The sequence below is a fragment of the Danio aesculapii genome, chromosome 18 (assembly GCF_903798145.1).
Source record: "Danio aesculapii chromosome 18, fDanAes4.1, whole genome shotgun sequence".
Lineage (NCBI taxonomy): Eukaryota > Metazoa > Chordata > Actinopteri > Cypriniformes > Danionidae > Danio > Danio aesculapii.
Window position 1 is genome coordinate 8,285,308 of NC_079452.1, and position 26,476 is coordinate 8,311,783.

At 35.7% G+C, this 26,476-nt stretch overlaps 1 protein-coding gene across 1 annotated transcript in view; it reads left to right on the forward strand.

The window, feature by feature from the left end:
* The first annotated feature begins 255 nt into the window (after positions 1–255).
* acadl (acyl-CoA dehydrogenase long chain) overlaps positions 256–26,476 on the forward strand; it is a 28,317-nt gene continuing 2,096 nt past the window's right edge. Inside the window, exons 1-10 of the mRNA XM_056478625.1 lie at positions 256–444; positions 3,318–3,494; positions 6,632–6,769; positions 8,964–9,128; positions 11,843–11,909; positions 13,709–13,873; positions 15,001–15,102; positions 15,835–15,948; positions 21,240–21,367; positions 23,758–23,844. Of these exons, the coding sequence (XP_056334600.1) occupies positions 353–444; positions 3,318–3,494; positions 6,632–6,769; positions 8,964–9,128; positions 11,843–11,909; positions 13,709–13,873; positions 15,001–15,102; positions 15,835–15,948; positions 21,240–21,367; positions 23,758–23,844 (1,235 nt within the window). The 5' untranslated portion in view covers positions 256–352. The remainder of the gene's footprint in view (positions 445–3,317; positions 3,495–6,631; positions 6,770–8,963; positions 9,129–11,842; positions 11,910–13,708; positions 13,874–15,000; positions 15,103–15,834; positions 15,949–21,239; positions 21,368–23,757; positions 23,845–26,476) is intronic.

Below are 26,476 nucleotides of genomic sequence, written 5' to 3' on the forward strand. Positions count from 1 at the left end.
GAGGTTGGGATATTTTGAATAAAACATACATGCAGAAAAGTAAATAACATACATGCATGCATGATACAGAAACTGTATAAATCAAGTTACACTGGAGTAATGCTTGAATGTCAGATTGCCAGAAATAAATACTTATTAAAATGGTATTTTTTTTTAAATTATAATTTCGTGAAATTATTGTCAAATTTTTAGAGCATCAACGTCAGAGTAACGAGACTCTTATTTTGACACGTCTTTAGGTTTTAATGGCGGAAGTTATTTTTCCTGTTTTTAGGGTAAAGTTCACGGGCGATATTCGACCTGTCTAATATTAAACTTTAGAGTTTGAGTCGATCACGTCCACATCAACAGCATGCTTGGATTAAAGACATTAAGGAGTTTTTCTCCTGCGGCGAAAAATGTTTATTTGCGGAGTAAACAGGCATTTGCAGTGACTATGTCGAGGTGAGAGCCATTTATTGTTTATTTTGATTTAGCAGTTTCTTTAAAAATATATATTTATTTTAACTTCATTTTTACTATATATTATTTTCTCGCAGATTATTTTTCCATATAATTTGTTTCTGATGATACTTTAAATAATAATAAATTATAACAAAGAAAACAGATCTCAAAAATGGTAATGTTCAGTGTAAAACAAAACCAACTGACGTTATTCGAACTACACCGTAAATATAGAGATTAATATAACTAATTAATATAACAATAATTCTAATTTATTTTACGTTTAAGAAATTTAGTTAATTAAGATTAGGGTTGACCAAACAACAATTTTGCGTTTTTCTCCCTGTTAAAGTAACCTTTTACGCTAATAAATATAATAAAACAAATAAATTTACCTAAATTATGCATTTGTTATACTTTTTGTAACGAGTTTATGTAATCATAATGAAATATACACTTACCGGCCACTTTATTAGGTACACCTGTCCAGCTGCTCCTTAACGCAAATGTCTAATCAGCCAATTACATGTAGACATGGTCAAGACGATCTGCTGCAGTTCAAAGCGAGCATCAGAATGGGGACAATGGGTGATTTAAGTGATTTTGAAAGTGGCATAATTGTTGGTGGCAGATGGGCTGGTCTGAGTATTTCAGAAACTGCTGATCTATTGGGATTTTCACGCACAACCATCTCTAGGTTTTATAAAGAATGGTCCAAAAAAAAAAAAAAAATCCAGTTCTGTGGGCACAAATGCCTTGTTGATGCCAGAGGTCAAAGGAGAATGGCCAGATTGGTTCCAGCTGATAGAAAGGCAACAGTAACTCAAATAACCACTCGTTACAACCAAGGTATGCAGAAGACATCCAACTTTGAGGCGGATGTGCTACAGCAGCAGAAGACCACACCGTGTGCCACTCCTGTCAGCTAAGAACACAGGAAACTGAGGCTACAATTCACACAGGCTCACAAAAATTGGACAATAAAGACTGGAAAAACATTGCTTGGTCTGATGAGTTATGATTTCTGCTGTAACATTCAGATGGTAGGGCCAAAATTTGGCATCAAAAACATGAAAGCATGGATCCATCCTACATTGCATCAACGATTCAGGCTGGTGGTGGTGTAATGGTGTGGGGGATATTTTCTTGCCACATTTTGGGCCCATTAGAACCAATTGAGCATCGTGTCAATGCCACAACCTACCTGAGTATTGTTACTGACCATGTCCATCTCTTTATGACCACAGTGTACCCATCTTCTGATGTCTTCTTCCAGCAGGATAACGCGCCATGTCATAAAGTGCGAATAATCTCAAATGGTTTTCTTGAACATGACAATGATTTCACTGTACTTAAATGGCCTCCACAGTCATCAGATCTCAATTCAATAGAGCACCTTTGGTATGTGGTGAAACGGGAGATTAGCCAACAAATCTGCAGCAACTGCGTGATGCTATAATACCAATACGGACTAAAATCAATGAGGAATATTTTCAGTACCTTATTGAATCCATGCCACGAAGGATTAAAGGGCACCTAGGTTAGCCCATTTTTCAGATTTAATATAAGTCTTTTGTGTCTCCAGAAAGTGTGTGTAAAGTTTCAGCTCAAAACACCCATCAGATTTTTTATTATACCTTTTATTAAATTCCTATTTATAAATTTTTTCACTGGGTGGCGGTTTTGGTGTACTGCTTCTTTAAGGCTAGTCCTCCCCGCCCACTGTTTCTACGTGCCTTTCTGCGTGCCTTAATCTCCTCCCTCGGCAGTGTCAGTCAACAGACAGACTTAAAGTAAGCAGATCTCACGTAGCGTTTTTGAGAAATGCTACAGTAAGAACTTTACCAATTAGTATTTATTGTGCAGTTGCATGGCAGGGTCACACAAAGTTCAAGCGCGCACACACACACCACAGTAGACACACACAGAGACAGACAGAGCGCCCGTTTAGATTTGCTGTCTTTTTGCACGCAAATGTGACAGGATACAGGTTAATCTCCGCTGCTGTATGGATATCTGTTATATTAATGTACAAAATAAACCTGAATTAACGTCCACAAACTGGGACTAAATCGTCTTTCTTTATAATTGTTCTGACACGCGGCTGTGCTGTTGAAGTAAATCTAAGCTAAATCGCTATAATTCATTACACACATGCACTGTTTTAAAACATTTTAAACATGTGAAACTCACTCTTGATCACATTTGATGAAGTTTAATAATCCTAACGAACTGAACACACCGTTTATTCCCGGTTGCTTTGTGCACGTCTGGTCTTGTTTATATGATTATACACGTGATTACCGGGACATGTTAATACGTGCAGCTGTCAATCAGTTCGTTGGGCGAGGGGACTGCACTCCTACGTGAAGTTGCGGTCGATCTGAAAACCGCTCCAATTGGTCCACCGTTTTTTATGTTGCTAAATTGAAAAAAAGGACTGGGTGTGTTTATTTCACCCCAATATGACGGTCTATACACCATACATGCACATATGTCTGTCCAAACAGCTTGAAAAGTAGATTTTTCACCATAGGTGCCCTTTAAGGCAGTTCTGATAGCAAAATTTGGTCCAACCCAATACTAGTAAGGTGTACCTAAAGTTGTCCGTGAGTGTAAATAAGACCTCTATTAAAAAATAAAATAAAAAGAGTCATCTTAAATGATTGTTGTTTGACTTTTGTTATTGACTCACTGTAAAATTATTTTACAGGAGCAAAAATGCTCATATTATCTTCTCTTGCTTCGTTTGGAACTATTTTTGTTGGGCAAACAAAATGCCGACAATGTTTTGTCTTAAATGGAACTCACTCAGTATGAACTTTTAGTTTTTTTGAGCTAAGGCTATTTTAAGGTGTTGATTTAATTCCCAGAATGCAGCATGCGGAGCTCCAGCATGGAGAAACAGCAGCACCATTTCGACCTGAAACACCCATGGCCAAAACTCTTATGGACATCGGTACCAGGCGGATCTTCTCAGAGGAACACGACCTGTTCAGGCAAAACGTGCGAAGGTTCTTTCAAGAGGAAGTTGTTCCTTATCATGCTCAGTAAGTTAACAGTGTGGTCCACATAGCATAACCTCACATTCAGATATTAACATAAAGAGGCATGTGACAGCATATTTGCAGAGGCTGTTATCACTATATTAACAAAAGCTGCATAAAAACTGGTAAAATAACAAAATCTCTGAAGCTTTATGTATTGTTATATTTTATATAAAGGTTAATAATAAAAATAACTAATATAAATAAATTAAAAACTAATTAAATTGCAAAAGAATTGCATTAGTAAACATTATGCATTAACATTAACAATGAGAAATTGCTACATTTGATACAGCAGTTATGTTAACGTTAATTTAAACCAAACTTAATTTTTATTAGCTTGTTAGCACGTTATGACTCGTTTAACGGTTGTCAGCATCTTGAATCCCTAAGCTTTTAATAATATAGATTTTTTTCTAAACATATGTACATTAATATATATTTACGGATGTATTATATAATATTTGCATCAAAATTACAAAAAACGGATTACCGCTTGTATGAGGTATTTAAAATTAAATTAAATTAAATTAGATTAGATTTAACTTCATTGTCATTAGTTCACACAGTTCAAATAAGTGAATCAGTGCAATGTAGTGCAATGAATATGTGCAATTTTTAAATGTGCAAATGTTAAACAGTGAAGGGATTGTAAGGAGTATAAGTTAGAGGTGTATTGGGGTGGCAAAAGTTCAAGGGGCAAAGGGGCAGAGTTCAAAAGGGAGACAGCTCTGGGGAAAAAGCTGTTCCTCAGTCTGCTGGTTTTTGTCCGGAGGGCTTGAACCGCCTGTCGGAAGGCAGGAGAGAAAACAGTCTGTGAGCAGGGTGAGAGGTGTCCCTAAGAATACTGCGTGCTCGGCGAAGACAGCGTTGCAGTGTTGCAGCGGCTATGAAGCAGGACAGTAAATTTGATGTTGTTATCTCTTCTGGTTGTCGTTATCAGTCTTGCAATATTTTTTCCCTTTTTTCTAAAGTCTTGTAAACACCATCATTAAGTTTTTCTTTTATTATTTCAACAAAAAGATTGTGAAAAAAAAAATGTTTGTGGTACTCTCCCATTCACTACGCTCTAAGCTTACCCAACTATGATGATTTCTGCTGCTAAAGAACCCTGAAATGTGAAAAGAGTCCATATCCTTTTAAAGAATTAACAATTAGTTAATCTTAGGCATGTTGTAGGCCTAATTTGTATGTTTGAGAATTAATAGCCTGTGTAAAGTCTTCAAGCTTCAGCATTGATAACTGAACCTGATTGTAGCAGGTCCTAGAGGTCAGAAAGCCTATTGACATAAATCTACAACAGATACACTCTCAAATATAGGGTGCTTTCACAACTGTAGTTCACCTCATTTGGTCCGGACCAAGGATAATAAATGATACATTGTAGCATTTTCTGCCGACTTTGGGTCGTTTTCACATACACTGTCGGCTTTGGTTCGAACCAGATGAATAGAACCAAAATGCAGTCATCTGAAAAAAATCCACATCTCTCATTGGCCAGATGTTATTAAACATATTTCCTAAACTGCTTATGGATTGGTCAGAATTCACGTGCTGGAAAATGCCAATGGAACTCCCGCAAGTAAACAAACCGGCAGACAAAAAATGTTGCTTTTTACCATGGAGCTATGACTGCACTGACTGATTGTATAATCAGACAAACTATACATTTCGAAAATGAAGTACGATTGCTGCATTCACACCTGCCTAAACGAACCGCACCAAGAAGGAAAACGAACTCTAGTGCGATTCAACCGAACTAAATAAGGCAGGTGTGAAAGCACACATAAAGGTTTTTTATTGGTGTCAGACGATGGTTCCATGAAGAAAATTCATTCTAAAGGTCTTTATAGTGCAAACAGATTATTTATTATTGTTATGATAAACGCTTTCAAATGTATAATTCCCTGACTTTCACTGACAGAAAAGCTGAATTTCTGTGACTTATAATGAAGGTATTGAGCAGTCCCTCCAGAATTTAGCGATTCTGTAAATTGTTGGATTTAACGCAAAATCAAGCAAATGGCACAAAATTTGGAGAAGCTTGCAATTTTTTTAATTATACATTTCATCTGTCAAAATACATTGTTCTATATAAAAATGGTATATTCACGTATAGGAAGCACTTATGCGGTGTGTGATGCACCGAGTTGTTATAGAAATGACACGATATGCTTCTTCTCAATAGACCCTTTTCACATGACCTTGTTAACGCTTTCAATTACTGACCGTTGTTATCAGCATCTTAAATCCTTGAAAGTTTTTAATATGTTGATTTGAAAATAGATTTTTTTATGTATATTTATAAATTAAAGACAAAGGTTGTTACATCATCTTTGCATCAAATTACCCAAAAAAAATTCATGTAATGTTCATGTAAGATGTCTCTAATGCAGCATCTATGGGTGGGAGAGTAGATTTTAAACTTCTGGCTGCCATTATCAATCCCACACAAGCTTTTTTTCTTCCTTGTTTTGAAAGTTGTGAAACCACTATCATGGAGTTTATTTGAGCAAATTTGGGGTGACACGGTAGCTCAGTGGTTAGCACTGTTGCCTTCGAGTCCTGGCCTGGTCAGTTGGCATTTCTGTGTGAAGTTTGCATGTTATTCCTGTGTTTGCGTGGGTTTTCTCCAGGTGTAGGTGAATTGAATAAACTTAAATTGTTCATAGTGTATGAGTGTTTATGGATGTTCCCCAGTACTGGGTTGCAGCTGGAAGGGCATCCGCTGTGTAAAACATATGCTGAATTAGTTGGTGGTTCATTCTGCTGTGGCAACCCCCATAAATAAGGGACTAAGTCAAAGGAAAATTAATGAATGGATGAGCAAATTGGAAGACAAAAAAAGATATTTGAGGTCCTCTCCCATTCATTGATCTTTAAATTTACCAAACTATGATGACTTCCACTGCTGAGAAACCCGAAAATGTGAAAAGGGTCTAAATAACAGTCTAAATGTTCTTAAAAGGCATTCTAAAAGTTTCATGATAAACTGTTTATTCAGTGTATTTTGAAGAAATGTATGTTCTTTATTCAAATAAATTGTGTTATTCAATATCTTCACGTCTAGATGTGACGAGATACAGAATGAAAATATGAAGGTATATGCTTTTTAAATGTATGTATGTGTGTGTCTGTAGGTGGGAGAAGGCCGGTGAGGTCAGCAGAGAGGTTTGGGAGAAGGCTGGACAACATGGATTACTGGGAGTTTACACACCCGAGGAGCATGGAGGAATTGGAGGAGACCTGCTGTCTGCTGCTATAGTGTGGGAGGAGCAGTGAGTTGCCCCGCCCCTTACCTGCCTGTCACAGTAGCTCCTTCTTTAATTGTCTGCTGCTATAGTGTAGGAGTAGTAGTCAGTAGCCCCGCCCCTTACGTGTCTGTTACATTAGCTCCTCTATTAATTGTCTGCTTATATGATGTGGAAGGAGCAGTGAGTAGCCCCACTCCTTACCTGTTTGTTACATTAGCTCCTCCCTTAATTGTCTGCTTATATGGTGTGGGAGGAGCAGTGAGTAACCCCGCCCCTTACGTGTCTGTTACAGTAGCTCCTCCCTTAACTGTCTGCTGCTATATGGTGGGAGGAGCAGTGAGTTGCCCCGCCCCTTACCTGCCTGTCACAGTAGCTCCTTTAATTGTCTGCTGCTATAGTGTGGGAGGAGCAGTGAGTAGCCCCACCCCTTACCTGTCTGTTACATTATCTCTTCCCTCAATTGTCTGCTTATGTGGTGTGGGAGAAGCTGTGAGTAGCCCCACCCCTTACCTGTCTGTTACAGTTGCTCATACCTTAACTGTCTGCTGCTATAGTGTGGGAGGAGCAGTGGGTAACACCGCCTCTTACCTGTCTGTTACAGTTGCTCCTCCCTTAACTGTCTGCTGCTATAGTGTAGAAGGAGCAGTGAGTAGCCCCGCCCCTTTCCTGCCTGTTACATTAGCTCCTCCCTCAATTGTCTGCGTATATGGTGTGAGAGAAGCAGTGAGTAGCCCTGCCCCTTATCTGTCTGTTACATTAGCTCCTCCCTCAACTGCCTGCTGCTATAGTGTGGGAGGAGCTGTGAGTAGCCTCCGCTCCTTACCTGTCTGTCGCACTAGCTCCTCCCACAGATAGTACTATTGATAGTGCAAAATTTAGAATTTTACATTTTGAAATTGACTTTCAAATCACACGTAGTTTTTCATTAGCCATCTCAGTATTGATCTACTGAGCATTTCAGTTTAAAAAGTAATAAAACAGGACTTGAATGTAAATAAAGTTCTTATGAAAAGTGTAAATAAATTCTTATGTAATGCTATGTATCACATTCAGTCCTAATCACCACTGTCAATAAAACACATTTTATTTTTTGCCACTGCAGAAGAGATCTAAATGACTATTTTAATTTGAAATTTAAAAGAAATGTTATCAGACTTTTATGTAACAAAACAACTATTGATGTTACTCAAAGTCTCGCTAATAAATCTAGTAAATGCAGAGTAACAGATATTTCAAGTGAAAAAAAAATTCTATTTATAAAAAAAATTCTGTGTTTTATATATAATAAAAATAAGCAATTAAATGCAAAGGGCAACATGCTGGCTCAGTGGTTAGCACTGTCGCCTCACAGAAAGAGGTGGTTCGAGTTTTGGCTGGGTCAGTTGGCATTTCTGTGTGGAGTTTGCATGTTATGCCTGCGTACGCATGGGTTTTCTCCGGTTGCTCTGGTTTCCCCCACAGTCCAAAGACATGAGGTATAGGTGAATTGAATAAACTTAATTGACCGTAGTGTATGTGTGTGAATGAGTGTGTATGAATGTTTCCCAGTACTGGGTAGCAGCTGGAATGCCATCGCTGTGTAAAACATATCCTGGATAAGTAGGCGGTTCATTCCGCTGTGGCGACCCCTGATGAATAAAGGGACTAAGCCGAAGGAAAATGAATAAATGAATGATTTAAATGCACATTTGTACAGGGGAAATTTAAAACATTGTTTTTGATATAGAAATTTTCATAAAAAATAAAATGCAATTTCACGCCAATTCGTAACTTTTTTAATTCATATGAATTTGTACGTTCTGATTTATACATTTTAGTATGATTTTCTAATCCCCTAATGATATTTGGGTTAGGGGTGGGGTTTGGTGCCACACCTCCTTTTAAAAAGTTGTACATTTTCATACAACTGAATTCGTACGAATTGGCCACTAAACTGACAAAACGTAAACTCGCGTAAATATATGTTTTTGGGTGGTTATTAAACTCTGGTTTAAGTTTACGGTAGTCAAGTCATTTTTATTTCTACTTTCTTTAACTCGAATTTGAAGTGCAATAAAGTCTTAATTGTTGCCTTAGTTAAAATTCACTAATTGAACTGGAATTTAAAATCCACTTAAATTCTTAATGTTGCACATCTCTGTTTGGCACAATTTTTTTCCACCTTTGCTTTGTCCTTTGTTTATGTTGTAATGTAGTGTGTGTTCTGTTTGTGTTGTAGAATGTACAGTAACTGCAGTGGTCCTGGCTTCTCTCTCCACTCTGAGATTGTAATGCCTTATATCAGTCACTATGGCTCTAAAGCTCAGATTGAGCGCTATATTCCACAGATGGCTGCTGGGAAATGCATCGGGGCCATCGCTATGACAGAACCTGGAGCTGGCAGGTAAACTTCAATATAGACATTACATTTAAAGGGGGTCTATTTATGCAAAAATCACTTTTATAAGTGGTTTAAACACAGTTGTGTGGCAGCATTGGGTGAATATAGCCAGCCTCTTATGGTAAAAATTAATTAATTCTATGTTTATTATCATATTTGATAAATACAGTCTGTAGAAAGACTTGGTTGACATTCTCCTTTTGTACGTGTCATCAGAGAGGGAAAGCCCAGCCCATTAATGAAAATAGGTGCGTTCGACTTCTTGCATTACTGCGCAGACCAGTTGAAGTCTCAAAGCGGTGCATGCCAGTTAGAAATTTTGTCCGACATGAAACTTCTCCGACGCCACGTGACTGTCACTTGTGGCATCAAAGTACCACGACATCGGTCTGAGATCAGATGGCAGACTCAGCTGGTGCAGCATCTGAAAAGTGTCTGCAGGAGCTGCGATGACTACACCAATATTTCACATTTGGCTGGATTCACAACAACCACATGCATTTCGGGTTTATTATTAGACAACTTCTGTCTCACAAATTTCCAAACAAACTATTAACTTTTATGCCATCTCTATCTTGTGTATGTCATGCTTTATTAAAATACTACAAATATTTTACTGCAGTAATTATCTTTTTTGTTAAATAATTGTTCATAAAGGCTATAGTATTTGCATAGGTTTGCTTTCGACATTTTTCTATATAAAAATATTACTGCAAAAACATACCTTAGAACCTGTCGTTTTAATATAAATAAAAATCAAGAAATTCAATATGAAAAATTATCTTTGCTGGTGATAATGCTAAATATAGAAATCTAACATCTTGTACAACTTATTATATTTATGATACTAATGATTCAACAATTCACACATAAAGCTTCATGTTCCATTATAGGTGTATCATTTTTTAAAACCTATTCAGTGACATAATTTTGATGGTTGTTTGTCGCCACCCATTGGTTACACAATGTTATTGCTGCAACATCCACCTGCGTCAAGTTTCATTAAACAGTGATTTTAATGGTTTATGGTAAATCTTTACCATAAACATCAGTGTTTATATCTGAACTATAAACTGTTCTCCCACTACTTCTGTGTTATTTAATTGTTTGTAACTAACTGAAAAAGTGTAACAACTGAATCTCTCTCAATCAAATGAAGATTTGTATGCAGCGCTTTGAAGGATTAATAAACGCATGCAATTCGAATTTGAATTGTGATCACAATCTTTTAATGTTTAATTGTGCAGCTTTACACTGAATGCAATAATGCAGGCAAAACAAACAGTGACAGAAAACACTTAATTAATAACCTAAGAAAGCATTTAGGTCCCACCACAACTTTTTCTTTCATCATCATATTTTACAGGTAAGCCTAATTGCTATCATGCACGTGATTTGAATGAAGCGGGGGCCGATCTCTCTGCAATTGTTATAAATGTTAGATTAACCTACAAGTTCAAAAAGGTTATTAATCTGCGGGTCACATGCATTCTGAACTGTCTGTTGTGATCCGATCTGATACACTCCTATTATTTTTAGTGAATAACTAAATATCAACTCAAACAGTTAATTCCCTTGTTAAAAATGAACTAGAGTTTGTAGAGACTATTTTCAGTTTTATTTGTATTGTAACTCTTTTGTTGTTATTGTTGTCATGACCACAGTTCGAGCACAGAGGTGTCTGACCTGACAACCCCGTTTTCAACTCTGCCCCCACCTGCACTCGGCTAATCTCATTGATTGCCGGCTGCAGCAATGTTTCATGTCGAACGCACCTAATCTCTACCTCATTTGCATAAACAGCCCTGAGTGAGAAGCAGCCATCTGCCATTGAAGTTTTCACATGCTGAAGATAATGTCAGCAACAAAGAAGATTATAAACGTAGAATTTTAGGATGCACAATGGGGTATATGCACACAGACTTTTAATTTCAGTCAGCCAGTCCCAGGGCTTCCGTTTAATTGTCATCCCAAACAAAATCGCCATGTTTAAGATATGATTTTTTAAAGAAAACGGGGATCTTCACGGCCTGGCTGAGCTATGATATAAAGTGGGTATCAGACCAAACAAGAAGCATTGCATTTAATTATATTTTCCCCGCCATGTATTTAAAATATGGAAATTATTGTTACCCCAGTATTTTCAATGGAATTTCTGCGCTAGCCTGTGGCTAATGACGGTGCCTGTGTTTAAATGGTCTTTCGTTTCTTTTTACACTTTAACAACCAAGTGAATGCTTAAGTCTATTTAACTGATTAAATTTGAAATACATTAGAACATCAATGCTGTAAAAGAAACCGTATGAAATTGAAAATAGTCACATAAAGCTTTCACTGGAAGTTAATCATTGGCTAAAAAACACAAGCTGTGCATATAGTCTATTAAACACCATAGACAATCTCATTTGAAATTTAATCGACATTCATCAAAATTAAACAATTTGGATCAAAGCCTAAAGGGGCAGTTTCAAAGACTTATTAAAGATTATTTGTGAGGTATTTTGAGTTGAAACTTCACATGTCACACTCTAGGGAGATCAAAGACTTATTTTAGATCTTGTAAAAAGGCACATAATAGGTCCCTTTTAAAGAATAAATTACACTTTAGTCCCTTGGGCGATAAACCTCACCGTTCATCATATTTTAATGCTCAGTGTCATATTTTGATCTATTTTTTGTCACTGCCTTAGTTCACTTAGTCTGTTTTGTGTCTGAAGTGACCTTCAAGGAGTGAAGACGTTTGCGAAGAAGGATGGAACTGACTGGATACTAAATGGAAGCAAGGTATGAATACTGGGATGTCGTATTGTCAGTCGTAATTTATATACTGTAGCATCATTTTAATGCAAGCATACAGTAAACTAAAAAGGAAAATACAAGAAATGAAAACAGCAGAAATAGTTGAATTTAAACTTAAACTTTAAGACTTTAAAATGAAATAAAAATGATCTATAGTGAAATGTTGAGAACACAAAATAAAGTATTATATGAATTTACAATATTGATGACAAATAAAACAAGCTAGAATCATAAAACGGTGCATGGGCATTGATGTTAATGGTAATGTAAATGTGTTATTTTATTGTATTTTTATTGTAATTTGTATATTTTTATTTATTATTTATTGATAAAAATTATTTAAAGGTTCAGTAAATTGTCCTAAATGAGTCCTGATATTCTGCGTTGATGCAGGTTTTTTAATGGGGCATAATTGATGGCGGATTTCAGTTAAATATCCTTATTGTTACATCTTAATGTAAATGTCTACCGTTCAGTAAGTGGGTTAATTTACATCAAATTAAATGTTGCAGAAAAACGGCTGACCTTTACATTCAAAACTACTGCTTATCACAGAATTGGCTTTAGAATTTATAAATATTTTTAAATTAATAATTTGTGCTGCAGCATTGTGCTTGCATTTGTCTTTATGCCCAGTGACATAAATATTATGCTTTTCTGATTCTTATTTTTAGTGATTTTGTTTTTGCATTGTTTAATAATACCATGTTCCAGTGAATGGCCCTAGGCAATAATGATGAAGTAGATCTATTGATGTCTGTCAGTTTTACCCTGATGTAATCATCTCTACCATTTCATAATAAATAGGAATGAGTACAAAAATGAGTTGTTTGCTGGTCTGCTGCTTTTAAACAAGAGAGTTTCTTAACTGTCTTTTAACAGGGTGTCCGTGGGGTCTTTACAAGTTTTAAATTTCCAAAAAGATTATTCTTGGCCTTAAAAAAAAGTCTTAAATTCACTGAAAAATCGTATTGTAGGTCTTTTAAATGGGTCTTAAGTTCCCCAATCACCAACATTCATTCATTTTTCAACGGCTTAGTTCCTTTATTAATCAGGGGTCACCACATCGGAATGAACCGCCAACTTATCCAGCATATGTCTTACACAGCGGATGTCCTTCCAGCTGAAACCCAGTACTGTGAAACATCCAAACACACTCATTCACACACATACACTACGTCCAAGTTAGTTTATTCAATTAACCTATTGCGCATGTCTTTGGACTGTGGCGGAAACCCATTCCAACATGCAAGGGGAGATCATGCAAACTTCACACAGAAATGCCAACAGCCGGGACTCGAACCAGTGACCTTCTTGCTGTGAGGGGCAGTGCTAACCACTGTTCCACCATGCTGCCTCAATCACCTACAGTCCATCTAAATAAAACTTGTAACAAAGGTTTTGTTTATTAACTCTGATTACTAATGTGATTTAATTATCTTCCTTACATTAACATTTGATTAAAAGTTCTTGTGTATTTATAGCTACCTGGTCACTAACCTGGACAAACATTGTATTTTGCATAAATTTAGTTGGTATTTAAAACTTTTAAATTTTTTTAAAGAAAAGCTATGTTGGGAAAAAAGTGTATGTATACAACTAGAGTTAGCATGTTTTGACACATTCCGCATTAGAAATAATCCTTAGCCTTTAGCCCTGTTATAAAAGATTTTGAAAAAGTCTTTAATTGGTGAAATCCTTTTTTCTGCAAGTTAATTGGCTGTTATGAGATGTCTTGAATTTAAAGTTTGGTTTTGTTAAAGCACAAAGAGTTTTTTTTTCAGGTGTTCATCACTAACGGCTGGATGAGTGATGTTGTGATTGTCGTTGCCGTCACTGATCGTGAAGCAAAGACAGCCGCTCATGGAATCAGTCTGTTTCTGGTTGACCGCGGCACTAAGGGCTACCAAAAAGGCCGCAAGCTGGAGAAACTCGGACTCAAAGCACAGGTTCTCCTTAAAGCTTTTTATATATTTTTTTTATTTATAACATCTGTTTAAAGGGATAATTCATTTAAAAATGAAAATTCTGTCATCATTTACAGTACTCACCCTACACTTTTAAACCTGTTTGAGTTTTCCTCTTTAGTCAAACACAAAGTAAGATATATTGAAGATTAATAGAAAAAAGCCATTGCTGTTTTCCCCCCAATATTCTTCAGGATATCTTGTTTTGTGTTAAATAAAAGGAATAGTTAATTCAAAAATGAAAATTTTGTCATCACTTCACTTGTTTCAAATCTTTAAGACTTTCTTCTGTTAAACACAAGAAAGATATTTTGAAGAAAGCTGCAAACCATTGACTTCCATAGTCTTTGCTTCTTTACTTTTTAAGTCAGTGGTTACAGGTTTGCAGCTTCCTTCAAAATATTTTCTTTTGTGTTTAAATGAAGAAAAATAACTCTTGAGGGTGAGTAAATAGTGAGTAAATGTTCATATTTGCTTAAACTATCCTTTTAGGTAAAGGTGTGAATGTAAATGGTGACATTTTTTGTTTTGGGTGAACTTTTTAAAGTATATTGCTTGCAAGCCAATGTAGGAGTTAGGCATGGGACGATAACCGTTTTAAAGGTATACCATAGTTTGGAAAAGTCAAGGTTTTAAAACCACCAAAATGTTCTGTTATACCATTCCTAAGATGTGTACAATTTTTTTATTTACTTTTTAAAGTTTTTAAGGACAACAGTATATCCAGCAGAAAAAATATCCAAAGATGCTGTTTTAAATTGTAAAGAAATCTGTGTTTTTGAAACAAATGAAGACAGCAGAAGTCAATGATTAATTTAAATTATTTAGCCTGACATGTTAACGGCTCTAAAAAATTATGAATCTTTTAAAATATAAAATATATTGTTTTCAATGGGGGAAAACGTTTTTGATTTTTACTCAGACATTTAAAAAGAATATATATTAAAGCAGTAATCACAATACAGTGAAACCGTGATATTTTTATCCAAGGTTATCATACTGTCAGAATCTTATACCGGCCCATGCCTAGTAGGAGTTGACTTTTTTTTTGGAGACATACTGTACATGGTTTAATATAGATTAATAAAGAGGTCTTTGTTTCTGTGCAGGACACAGCTGAGCTGTTTTTTGAGGACGTGCGTTTGCCTGCTGAAGCTTTGTTGGGTCAGGTCAATAAAGGATTTTACTATCTGATGAACGAGCTGCCTCAGGTAAAGTTTGAGAACACAGATCTACTGCTGTTTTTTTATCACTTTTAGTATTCTTAGTAAGTCTACAAAATACGTGACTGAAAACATGCTATGTCTTCTGAAAAGTTCACTTATTTTTCAGTTAAAGTTAAAATGATTAGCCCTCCTGTGAATTTTTTTTTCTATCTTAAAAAATTCCCAAATGGTGTTTAACAGAGCAAGGAAATTTTCACAGTATGTCTGATAATATTTTTTCTGCTAGAGAAAGTCATATTTGATTTATTTTGGCTAGAATAAAAGCAGTTTTTATTAAAAAAAAAAAAAAACATTTTAAGCTCAATATTAGTAGCTCCCTTAAGTTTTTTTTGTTCGATTGTCTACAGAACAGACCATCATTATACAATAACTTGCCTAATTGAGCTAGTTATGTCTTTAAATTGCACTTTAAGCTGAATACTAGTATCTTGAAAAATATCCAGTAAAATATTATGTACTGTCATCATGGTAAAGATAAAAGAAATTGGTTATTAGAAATCAGTTATTAAAACTGTTATGCTTAAACTGAATAAATCTTCTTACTGTTTATAAGAAATTGGGTGAAAAAAATACACAGTGGGGTTAATAATTAAGGAGGCTAGTAATAACAATAAATCTAATAATTCTGACTTTAACTCTGTGTGTGTGTGTGTATATATATATATATATATATATATATATATAGTTGCCTAAATTTCTTTCTCCGTCATTCTGCAGGAGCGCCTTCTCATATCAGTCATGGCTCTTGCTAGCTGTGAATTCATGTTTGAAGAGTCAAGAAACTATGTGATGCAGCGGAAGGCGTTTGGAAGGACTATTGCTGACCTTCAGGTGAGAAACTTTTTTTTATTTGTTTTATGACAAATAATTTCTGTGTGGAGCATATTCACGTGCGTTTCCTGCGAGTGCTCCGGTTTCCCCTACAGCCCATAGACATGTGGTATAGAATTGAGTAAACAAAATTGGCCTAGTCTAGTGTATGAATGTGTGTATGTAAATGTGAGATTGTATTGGTGTTTTTCAGTACTGAGTTGCGGCTGAAAGGGCATCCGCTGCGTAAAACATATGCTAGAATAGTTGACTGTCCATTCCGCTTTTGTGACCCCTGATTAAATAGGGACCAAACCAAAGTAAAATGAATGAATAAATTAATGAATGAATATGTATTTATTTATTTAGTGTTGAGGTGCACTTATTTCAGGGTAAGTGAGACAGTCTTTTATAACACATATAATTATAATGATAACAATATGCCCTTTTATATAAATAAAATGGGGATGAAGGAACTCAATGTTTCCTGTTCAGAGCAAGGTAATATGTAGTATAGGATTGAGTGATTGAGTATATTTTGCTAAGCATCTAGCCATATCACTCAGACACTGCTTCAATGCCTACTGTATGCATTAGTCACTTTAATGTAGTCAATTTAACATATCCAAAAAATAGATGACAAGTGACAACACGCTTTTGATCTGATAGCTAAACTTTTGGTTAAGAATGACAATAACCTTGGGTTAAGCAGTGTCTTGTGTAGCAGGTTTGTTGTTGTTGCGGTTTTATGACTTGTAAAAGCCCATATCAGATGAAATGAGATGCAGTTGAAGTCAGAATTGCCATGATGACAGAACATAATATTTTCAACACAGACTCTTTCTGAAGAAATGGATCCCTATATACATTTCTGGAGATTGCGAATTATATAGCTAGAGGATCGTATGGCTGCATTTCGTATTTAAAATGAACGCTTCTGGGCGGTATGAAGCCATTTAATTTCCCAGCTGACAGCTTGCCTCTGTGTGGACGGCTTTACCACTGTTACCAGTTTTTCCATTGGCTTGTCGCGTACGTTGAAGGATTTGAGACACAGAGAGGAGTTGACCGTAACGATGAGGTGCGAATCTGGCAAATAACGACTTCAAAAAGCATGTAAGACAAAAACAAAAGCCAAAAAATAAAACGTGAATAACAGGGTGAGAATGTGGTAAAACCTGAAAACATGGTAAAAATCAGACGAGGGCTTTTCTTTTTCATGATGGCTTTTAAAAACCCTGTCAGTTGGGTTTAGGAAAGTGGGTGGGCACTGGTCAGTCGGTGCTTTTTAAAACACCATCAGTTGGTTTTATGGATGGGGTGAGTGGGTTGATCAGTCAGTCAGTCAGTCAGTCAGTCAACAATAGCCTATGGTGGATTTACGCAAGAAGAGCAGAACAAAAACTGCAAAAAACATTTACCTCCTGGGACGTATTTGGCACTCTCCAGAAATGGATATAGGGGTTAGGCTTGTGCGGTGTCCAAATTTTGATACCATCAAACCTCCTCCCTATTTTACCTCGGTATACGGTATTACTATGCATAATAAAAAAATTATGATGTAAGGCTCAGACAGCATCACCAAACTGTTGGCTTGTGCCTAAACCATTCATAAACTGAATACCTTATATGCGACGTTCGCGGTCACCTGTTCGTTCGCGCTTTATTCAGAAATTTATTCCCGCACCGCAAGAAATCTGGTCGGGTCCTGCGGCTCCCGCGGCTCCCGCGGTACAGCAATGGGAATGCAGACCTTTAGTTTGTATTTACCCTTCTCCCTTCTTGTTCGGTCGAAACCCGAAATACTGCCAAATTGCAGAGGTTGTGTTCTTTTTCGAGACCAGGTCACTTGGTGCGCGATTCGCCATCCACACTGTCCCGTGATGACAATCACACATACGCATTTTTAGGCATTAAATAAATAATATTTAATATTTAATACTTGTCCCCTATAAAATTGCATTGTTTTTTATGACGGTATAACGGTATTGAAACTGATACCGTTGCTATTTTTAGATCCCGCGGTATACTATATTACCGTATTACCGCCCAAGCCTAATAGGGGTGCATAATCAGCATGAGCCTGTGTTGAATATTTTACTAGATATTTTTCAAGATACTAGTATTCAGCATAAAGTACAATTTAAGGGCTTAACTAGGTTAATTAGGTTAGCCATTGTATAACATGGTTTGTTTGGAAAAAAAATATTGCTTAAGAGGGGCTAATAATATTGACAAAAAATGTTTTCGAAAAATTAAAAACTGCTTTTATTGTAGCTGAAATAAAACAAATAAGGTTTTCTCCAGATGACAAAATGTTGTAGGGTATCCAGTGAAAATTAGCTTGCTCTGTTAAACATCATTTGGGAAATATTTGAATTAGAATAAACAACATAGGAGGGCTTATAAATTTAACTTCAACTGTATTTTTCTCCCAGTTGTGTTGTTTCAACCGGTTACATACTTTTATAATAGCCTCCTTGATTCGTTTACAAAATGACCTGCAATTAAATACTGTATGTAAGCTATTAAGTTTAAACTGAAATGATCAGGAAATAAACCCCAGCTAAACTTCATTGAGGTCTGTTGACAATCAGCAAAAGCAAAACACCTGATAAACTTGCATACATTTTGCTGTTATCATTCATTGTGTCCTACTTTCACTTTTATTACCTCAGAATCACCGGGCGGAGCCGATTTCTGAACACTATGAGTAGTCACTGTTGACATCTTTTAGAGGCCTATTGCACGAACCAGTTTAACTTAAGATGTTCAAGAAGATGGGTTGATTTTGATCAGGTTTCATCACCATTGTAACTTAGTTAGTTAGTTAGGACTTTATTTGTTCCCTAGTGGCAATTCATGGAGCATACAAGTCACCTATAGTGCAAATACACATACAAATACATATATACAGTTGAAGTCAGAATAATTAGCCCCCCCTGTTTATTTTTTCCCCCAATTTCTGTTTAACGGAGAGATTTTTTAAAACACATTTCTAAACATAATAGTTTCAATAACTCATCTCTAATAACTGATTTATTTTATCTTTACCATGATGACAGTAAATAATATTTGACTAGATATTTTTCCAAGACACTTCTTAACAGTTTAAAGTGACATTTAAAGGCTTAACTAGGTTAATTAGGTTAACTAGGCAGGTTAGGGCAATTAGGCAAGTTATTGTATAACGATGGTTTGTTCTGTAGACAGAAATTTATTTTTTATTTTTTAATTAGCTTAAAGGGGCTAATAATTTTGACCTTATTATTAAAAACTGCTTTTATTCTAGCCCATATAAAACAAATAAGACTTTGTCCAGAAGAATATACAATAACAAATTAAGTTGCCCCAATGAAATGTCAAGAATTGTGTTGTTTCAGCTCATTTTAAATATGTAGTTTAAACAAGTAAAAAAAAATATTTTTTTTTTTGAGTGTTATTTATGCAAATTTATGTGTTGGCATTTAGGCACAATCCCAATTCTACCCCTTAAACCTTCCCCTTCCCCTTCCCCATACCCCTTGTTTTGCACTTTCCCGTGAAGGGGTAGGGGTCTCCCAATTCTCTTTAGCTTGAAGGCGTAGGGCTAAGGGGAAGGGGTGAATTGCCCTTCGAACAAAGATTTTTCAGGACCACACTCGAAACCAAGGGATAAGAAAATTTTCCAGAATACACCAGCTACAACGACAGTATAGTTACACCCGGAATGAGGAGATCCACAAATGAGTATTTTTTTGTAATTATTACGAATTTTTTCTAACAAACAAACACATGTTTTAATATATTCATATCCGCGTACATGTTTTACCATCATGTTAATAAAAAAAAGCTAAAATAAAAACCACTAAATTTTGCAATCTATAATCCATAACTCCATCAAAACTCCCGTACAGCAGTCCCACAACAATCTGACTCTCGGTGACACTCGAATATCCTGTCAGAAAAGTCTAGTGGCTGAGAATGAGCTTTTTACAGTGTCTGCTAAAATGTTAATGTTGTTTTTGGTGTGTTTACATAGATGAATATGGCCACTGTGTTAAATGCACAGTATTACGATCTTATTACAACATTAGATCGTTATTATAACATAAAATATGCCATCAGTAATTTCCTGAAGATAAAGACCAAAAAAATAAAGCAACTGGATTAACTACAGCAGTCGTGATCATCTGATCTCATATGAAGCAAGAGATCGCGATGACATATGATGACATGTGCAGGTGCTGTAGTGCTGTCCCATTTCTTAGGGGTAAATTTTGAAGCCTTCCCCTTCACACTCGGTTTTAAGGGCCAAGGGGAAGAGGTAGGGTACAAAAACAGAATCGGGATTGGGTCTTAAATATCAATGTTAACTTAATTCTTTTATGGCAAACAGTAACTTCTTTTCATGGTCATTAAAGTGAAATAACTCAAAAATAAACAGGAGGCTAAGAAAAATGCTTATTTTCGATGGAAATTTCAGAGGGCACTTTCAGAGGTATTTGCTTCTGAAATCTTCATGTTTTGATATTGTTTGTATTTTTAAACCTTTTAATCCTGCAAATCATGCTGAATCGCTCTTGAGAAGTCAACTGCAGTATCTTTGTTTCAAAGCATGTGATTGGCTGTTTGCTTCTGATGTCACTCCCTCATCTGCACAAGCTCATGAACTCAGGATCAAAGCTTGAGTTAACAGAGAAAGTTGATGATCAGATTTATGGTACCAATAAAGCCTGAGTGCACTAGTTTGGTTTTGTCAACTCAAAACCTATCCGGTAATCCTGACTTTGTTCAGCCATCATCATGGTACAGGCCCCTGATCTTTACCAGTTTCCATTTCTTTGGATTTATCAACCCGAAACCTACTCATTTTGTGCAACAACATACTCATTTTGTGCAACAGTGTCGAAATAAGCAACTTGTATTATTAAATGTTTTATTTAGCTTAAAATTAGCTATTTAAAATTTGTTTTAATAGTTATTTCCTGCTTTATCTCAAAAACTATATTTGATTTTACATGTTATGATCCACTAAAAAACCCTTGCAGTTGGATTGAGTTTCTTTTCCAGATCCTCACAATTAGTTCCCTCATTTGTTTAGTCTGCTTTTAACCTCACACAGGGTCAAGGCCACACACTCACTTTGTAACTGTATCCCTCCATCCTGTCCGCAGTTTGAGATAAATGCTCAGAGAAATTAAATAAGCTCCATTACGAAGTTCATTTGTACGTATGGATGAGCGGAGTGCGTGAGGTCTAAATCAGGTTTGCACTAATAACGCCTCATCATCTTCATCAGAGCTGAAAGAGATGGTCTGTCTGTGTTTCAGGTGGTCCAGCATAAACTGGCCGAGCTGAAGACTGAAATCTGTGTAGGTCGAGCATTCATTGACAGCTGCCTTCAGCTCCACAGCGAGAAGAAGCTGGACTCCAGCACAGCGTCCATGGCCAAATACTGGTGAGACTCTTCTTCAGTAAAAACAATCCTCCTCCAAAGCAGTGGTTTACAGTTTTAAAGTCAGGTTTCCCACACTTCTTTAAAGTACTTTAATTTCACACATATGAATTGAAGACCTGAGAAGTACTTAAAGGTACAGTATGTAAGTTTGACACCCAGTGGTTAAACTAGGTATTGCACTCCAGGTTCAAAACAAACACAAGTAGGTTGCTAGATTGAGGACCAACAGGAGCGAGTGTTCTATATAAAAGCAACGGCACGCGATAGAAGGAATATTTTCCATATTAAAAGGAGTTTTTGTTCTAACCAACACCTTGAATTGATATATTAGAAACAGCTTCTATTTCTTGCAGCTGAACAACAGAAAACTGTTACAATGATTACCTCAGGTACCCCTCATGTGCTTTATTTAGTGTTAAATGCTAATAATGTGAGTTTGTATGTCATTTTACATGACATTTATTGCCATACTACTAAAAGCATAAAATAAAGTAAACGGTTTAAAATTTAACTTTAGAATTGTGATAAGCCAACACCTATTAGTCATTCAGTATGTACATTTAATAATGTTAAAGAGGTTTAATTTGTGTTAATTAGATTATAAACCTTACTGTTTCGTTAGGTGTGCAGTAAGTACACTATTCCGTGCCTCTGAATGGCTGTATTTAAATTTCTGTCGTGTTTTGTCTAGTGCAAACAGCCAAATTGCTTATCACTGCAATTCTCGTCACGTAGCTTGTTAGGACACAAGGTTAAAATTTAACCTGCTCACTCAACGTTTACGTTTGTAATGTTTATGTTATTTGCTAATTAATAACCAGCTCTGAATCTGCTCTCATATCGGAGGCTGTTAACTGTCCACCAGAGGTCGCATTTTTGGTTGCGGGCGCATGCTTTGAGAGCCCTTGGGCTCTTTTTTAACAATCTAGGTGCAAAGTCCTAAGTGCGTGCCGCAAAAGCATTAAGGGCAGGTCTGAATCCACTTTTGATATTTTAAGGATGGAAAAATATGCTCTGCGCCACGGTGCATGGCCTAACAGGGTTGTGCTTATTCTCTTAATGAGTTCTGGATGTGTTTTGAGAATAAACCAATCAGAGTCTCGTCTCCCATTCCCTTTAAGAGTTAGTTGCCATGGTGCTTTTGCTATTTTTATATCCAAATACACATGCTATGCCCCATATGGTCCAAAACCTGACAGGTGGACAAATCTAAGCTTGTTTTTAATAAAAAATATAAATATGCATATAATAAATAATACTACTAATAAAAGTACTAATAATAGTAGTAATATTAATAACATTATACAAAAGCAAGTTGTCGTGAATAAACTGGAAAAAAAGATAAAGGCATGGAGGCAGTGGTTTTTAAATTTTTGTAGAAAGTAGTAATTTTTGTAATATTTTATTCCTTTTATTCTTTTTCATCTGTAAAGAAATTTGCAGATTGCTGTACATTCTGCATGTTTAAGCAATGTGTAAGCAAGGCACACAACTAACGCATTCTGCGCTGGACTTTAGACCTGCTTTTAGCTGGTCTATTACACAGTCTATTTTAGTTCCTCAAAATAGCAACAAGCCATTAATGTGCCTCAACACACCTCTTTTCTAGACCAGAACACCCATGAGTCTACAAAGCTGTGCAAATGGATTTGCTATTTAAACAACGTTGTGGAAAATGGGAAAATTAAGGTTGCTTGGGTCTGAAAATAGCAAAACATCGAGGCAAACAAATCTTGGGTGCTGAAACATAACTGGCATTGGGTGGGTTAAAGGGACCAAACAAAGACAGCTGTTCCGGCACGTAACGCACATTTTCAAAGCAGAATATCTGACTTTACCATTGTTTTTCAGATAAATGTCCACTTAGCATGTTTCTTAAATATTTGCAAACATTTTATAGTATTTTTATGCTTTAGAAGAGTCAAAAGCTTACATACAGCACCTTTAACACTTTTTACAACTTTATGTTGATTGAACATAAAACAATTGAGTTCTTCCCTCCAAAAAAACTCGATAATTGTGTTGTTTCAGCTAATTTTAAACAAGTGGATATTTGTAGGAACAGACAACAGTACACTGTATGGGTTAAAATTATAATTTTTCCCTTTTAGGCAAAAATGATTAGAATATAAAAAAGACATTTAGTAAATTATATACCAAAACTTAAGTTTTGATTAGTAATTTGAATTTGCACAATTTTAAAAGGGATTTTATAATTGCTTAAAAATTTTTTAACCCTCAGGTTACAGATTTGTTTTTTTAAGAGTTTAAAGTGTGTGATTGTTCTGTTCAAAATGAATAAATCAAACCAGATTTTGTTTGCCTGGTGCAACATGTCAAGTTTTATACTAATTGTGGACTGTTTGTAACGTGTCTTTTTCCCTCTTCAGGGCTACAGACTTGCAGAATAGAGTTGCTACTCAGTGCCTGCAGCTTCATGGTGGATGGGGCTACATGTGGGAGTATCCCATAGCCAAGTAAGTAGAATATTCTCTGAGTAGAATAGCATCAGTGTTGACTGGCAGTCTGATTTGCAGTTGTAACCATCAAGGCAGTGTTAGTTTTGTAAAACTGATTGAATACAATGGTTACAGTAGTTCATCCTAGGGCTAGGAGATTTTACCCAAAACTTAATTAACTCTTTTCCTGCCATTGACTATATAACTTGTCAATTAAGCTTTTCTACATTTTTCATTGACTTTTTTGTATGACAATTTGTGTTCTGGGTCACAAAATATAAGACGAAAGTCAAATTCCATGTAAAAATGAAGAGTTAAGTGGGTCGCACACCTGACGCAACATACTGTGTCTCACCTTTAGTTTTCTATACGGTACGAAGCAACACAAACAGACAGTGAATAGTGGTGCTGGAGTGCGTACCCTCATAGAAAACTGTGTGTGCACATCCGATGCAGATATTTCAACACAATCTCACGGCAATTCGTAACTTTTTGATTTAGTGGCTAATTCGTACAATCTAATTCGTACAATATAGTACGATTTGCTCATCCTCCAATGACGGTTGGGTTTAGGGGTGGGGTTAGGTGCCACGCCTCCTTTTTAAAATCGTACAATTTCGTACGACTGAACGCGTACAAATACATACGAATTAGCCACTAAACTGTCAAAACGTAAAATACTTACGTTTTCTCGTGAGATCAGGCTGGATATTTGGGTTTTTGTGTGTATGTGTTTGTGTGTACGTTCATACATATTTGTCCACATAAACAAATACACACATACAGTACACGTGTGTGTGTGTGTGTGTGTGTGTGTGTGTGTGTGTGTGTCATATACTATATATCTTGAAAATGCATTTTTTGTGAAAATGTTGCAATTTTGATCGGTGCATTCATGTGGTAATAAAACAAGAACATATAAAGATTTAAACTATTTATTTAACTTTTTTTTGTTAAAAAGCAGAGGCCTACATCTTTTTTTTTGATATATAATATGGCCAGGTATTCTTTGCAGAAAACATTTAGAGGCCTGTCAAATTTAGGTGAAAATCATCAAAAATTCTGGCGATGGCTTGCAACTTAAAAAAATAAAATAAATAATTGAATAAAAATCTGGCGAGAAAGGTTTAAATGCTTTGACAATTGTTATTACTATAAATCTTCAAACTGTTTATATTACTTTTTTGTGTAATTAAACTTAAAAACAATGAGCATTACAAGAAAAGAAAGAAAAAAGGCAGATGCAAACAAGGTTAATGAGATTAAATCATTTAAATTTGGCATTGCAGAAATGGAAGAGAAATGAAATGGGACTTTTTGAGGACTAAAAAGATTTAAATACAAACTATTAAATGTGTGTACTATGCGCCAAATCTTTAGAAGATAAAAAAAAACAACTTGTGACTTGAATCATATTTCTCTTAGAATTGACAGCTTGGCAAACTGTTTAGTTGTTATTTTCCTCTCTCTGTAAATGACTGTTATTGTGTTGTCCAGCAGAGGGCGTGTTTCTTTCAGCTCTGCACTTTCACACCACCACTATCTCTCGTTTTTTTTTGGAGCTAAAACTGGCTTCATTTGAATTGTCATTTATAGAAGTGTTTTTGTGCATTTTGAAACATTTACACCCCATGCAAGCCACAGTTTGATTATGCAATTATCTAGTGTGACTAATCAAGAATCAGATTAGTGTATGTCTATTTTGCTGGCAGCAGATTTACAGTAACTTGTGTAGGTGTAAAATGCCTCTTTCAAAACCTTCCAGAGTACTCTCACATCCAAAAAATCTGTCTTATGTTTAATAAAGAAACATTTTAGCATATAATGTTGTATATAAAATTCAGTAGCTTTTTTGGGGATGAATAAAATATTTTAAATGAAAATATATCATACCAAATATGTATATAGACACATACATTATTGTTTTTTGTCAACATTATATATATATTAGTGGTGTATCGGATCACAAATCTCACGCTTAGGATTACACTACGGTTTTTGAGTCACGGATCAGACCATTTTTGGGATCAGCAAAAAAGGGAGGAGACAAATGTCATTTGCTTTCCATTTGAACAAAAAATTACTGCAAAAAAACACTGGTTTTAACAAACACAACTTAGAACCTGTAATTTTAATAAAAATAAAGATCAAGAATGAACCAGCTGAAAAAATTTAAATATTCAATACGAAATCTAACATCTTGTACAACAGATCATATTTATTTTCAATTAATGATTCAACAGTTCACACATAAAACTTCATGTTTCATTATACTGTAGGTGGATCATTTCTGAAAACCTATTCAGTGACATAATTTTGACAGTTGTTTGTCTCCACCTGTTGGTTACACAATGTTATTGCTTTCACCAGCGTCAAGTTCCATTGAACGGTGATTTTAATCTTTACCATATACATCAGCGTTTATATCTGAACTATAAACTGTTCCTTTATGTTATTTAATTGTTTGTAACTAACTGAAAAGGTGTAAAAACTGAATCTCTCTCTCTCTCTCTCTCTCTCTCTCTCTCTCTCGATAAAACGCAGATTTGAATGCACAGATTTGAATGCTTTGAAGGATTAATAAACATATGCAAATCATTATCATTTATCGTTACGTGGGTTTGATAATAATAATTCTGACTTCAACTGT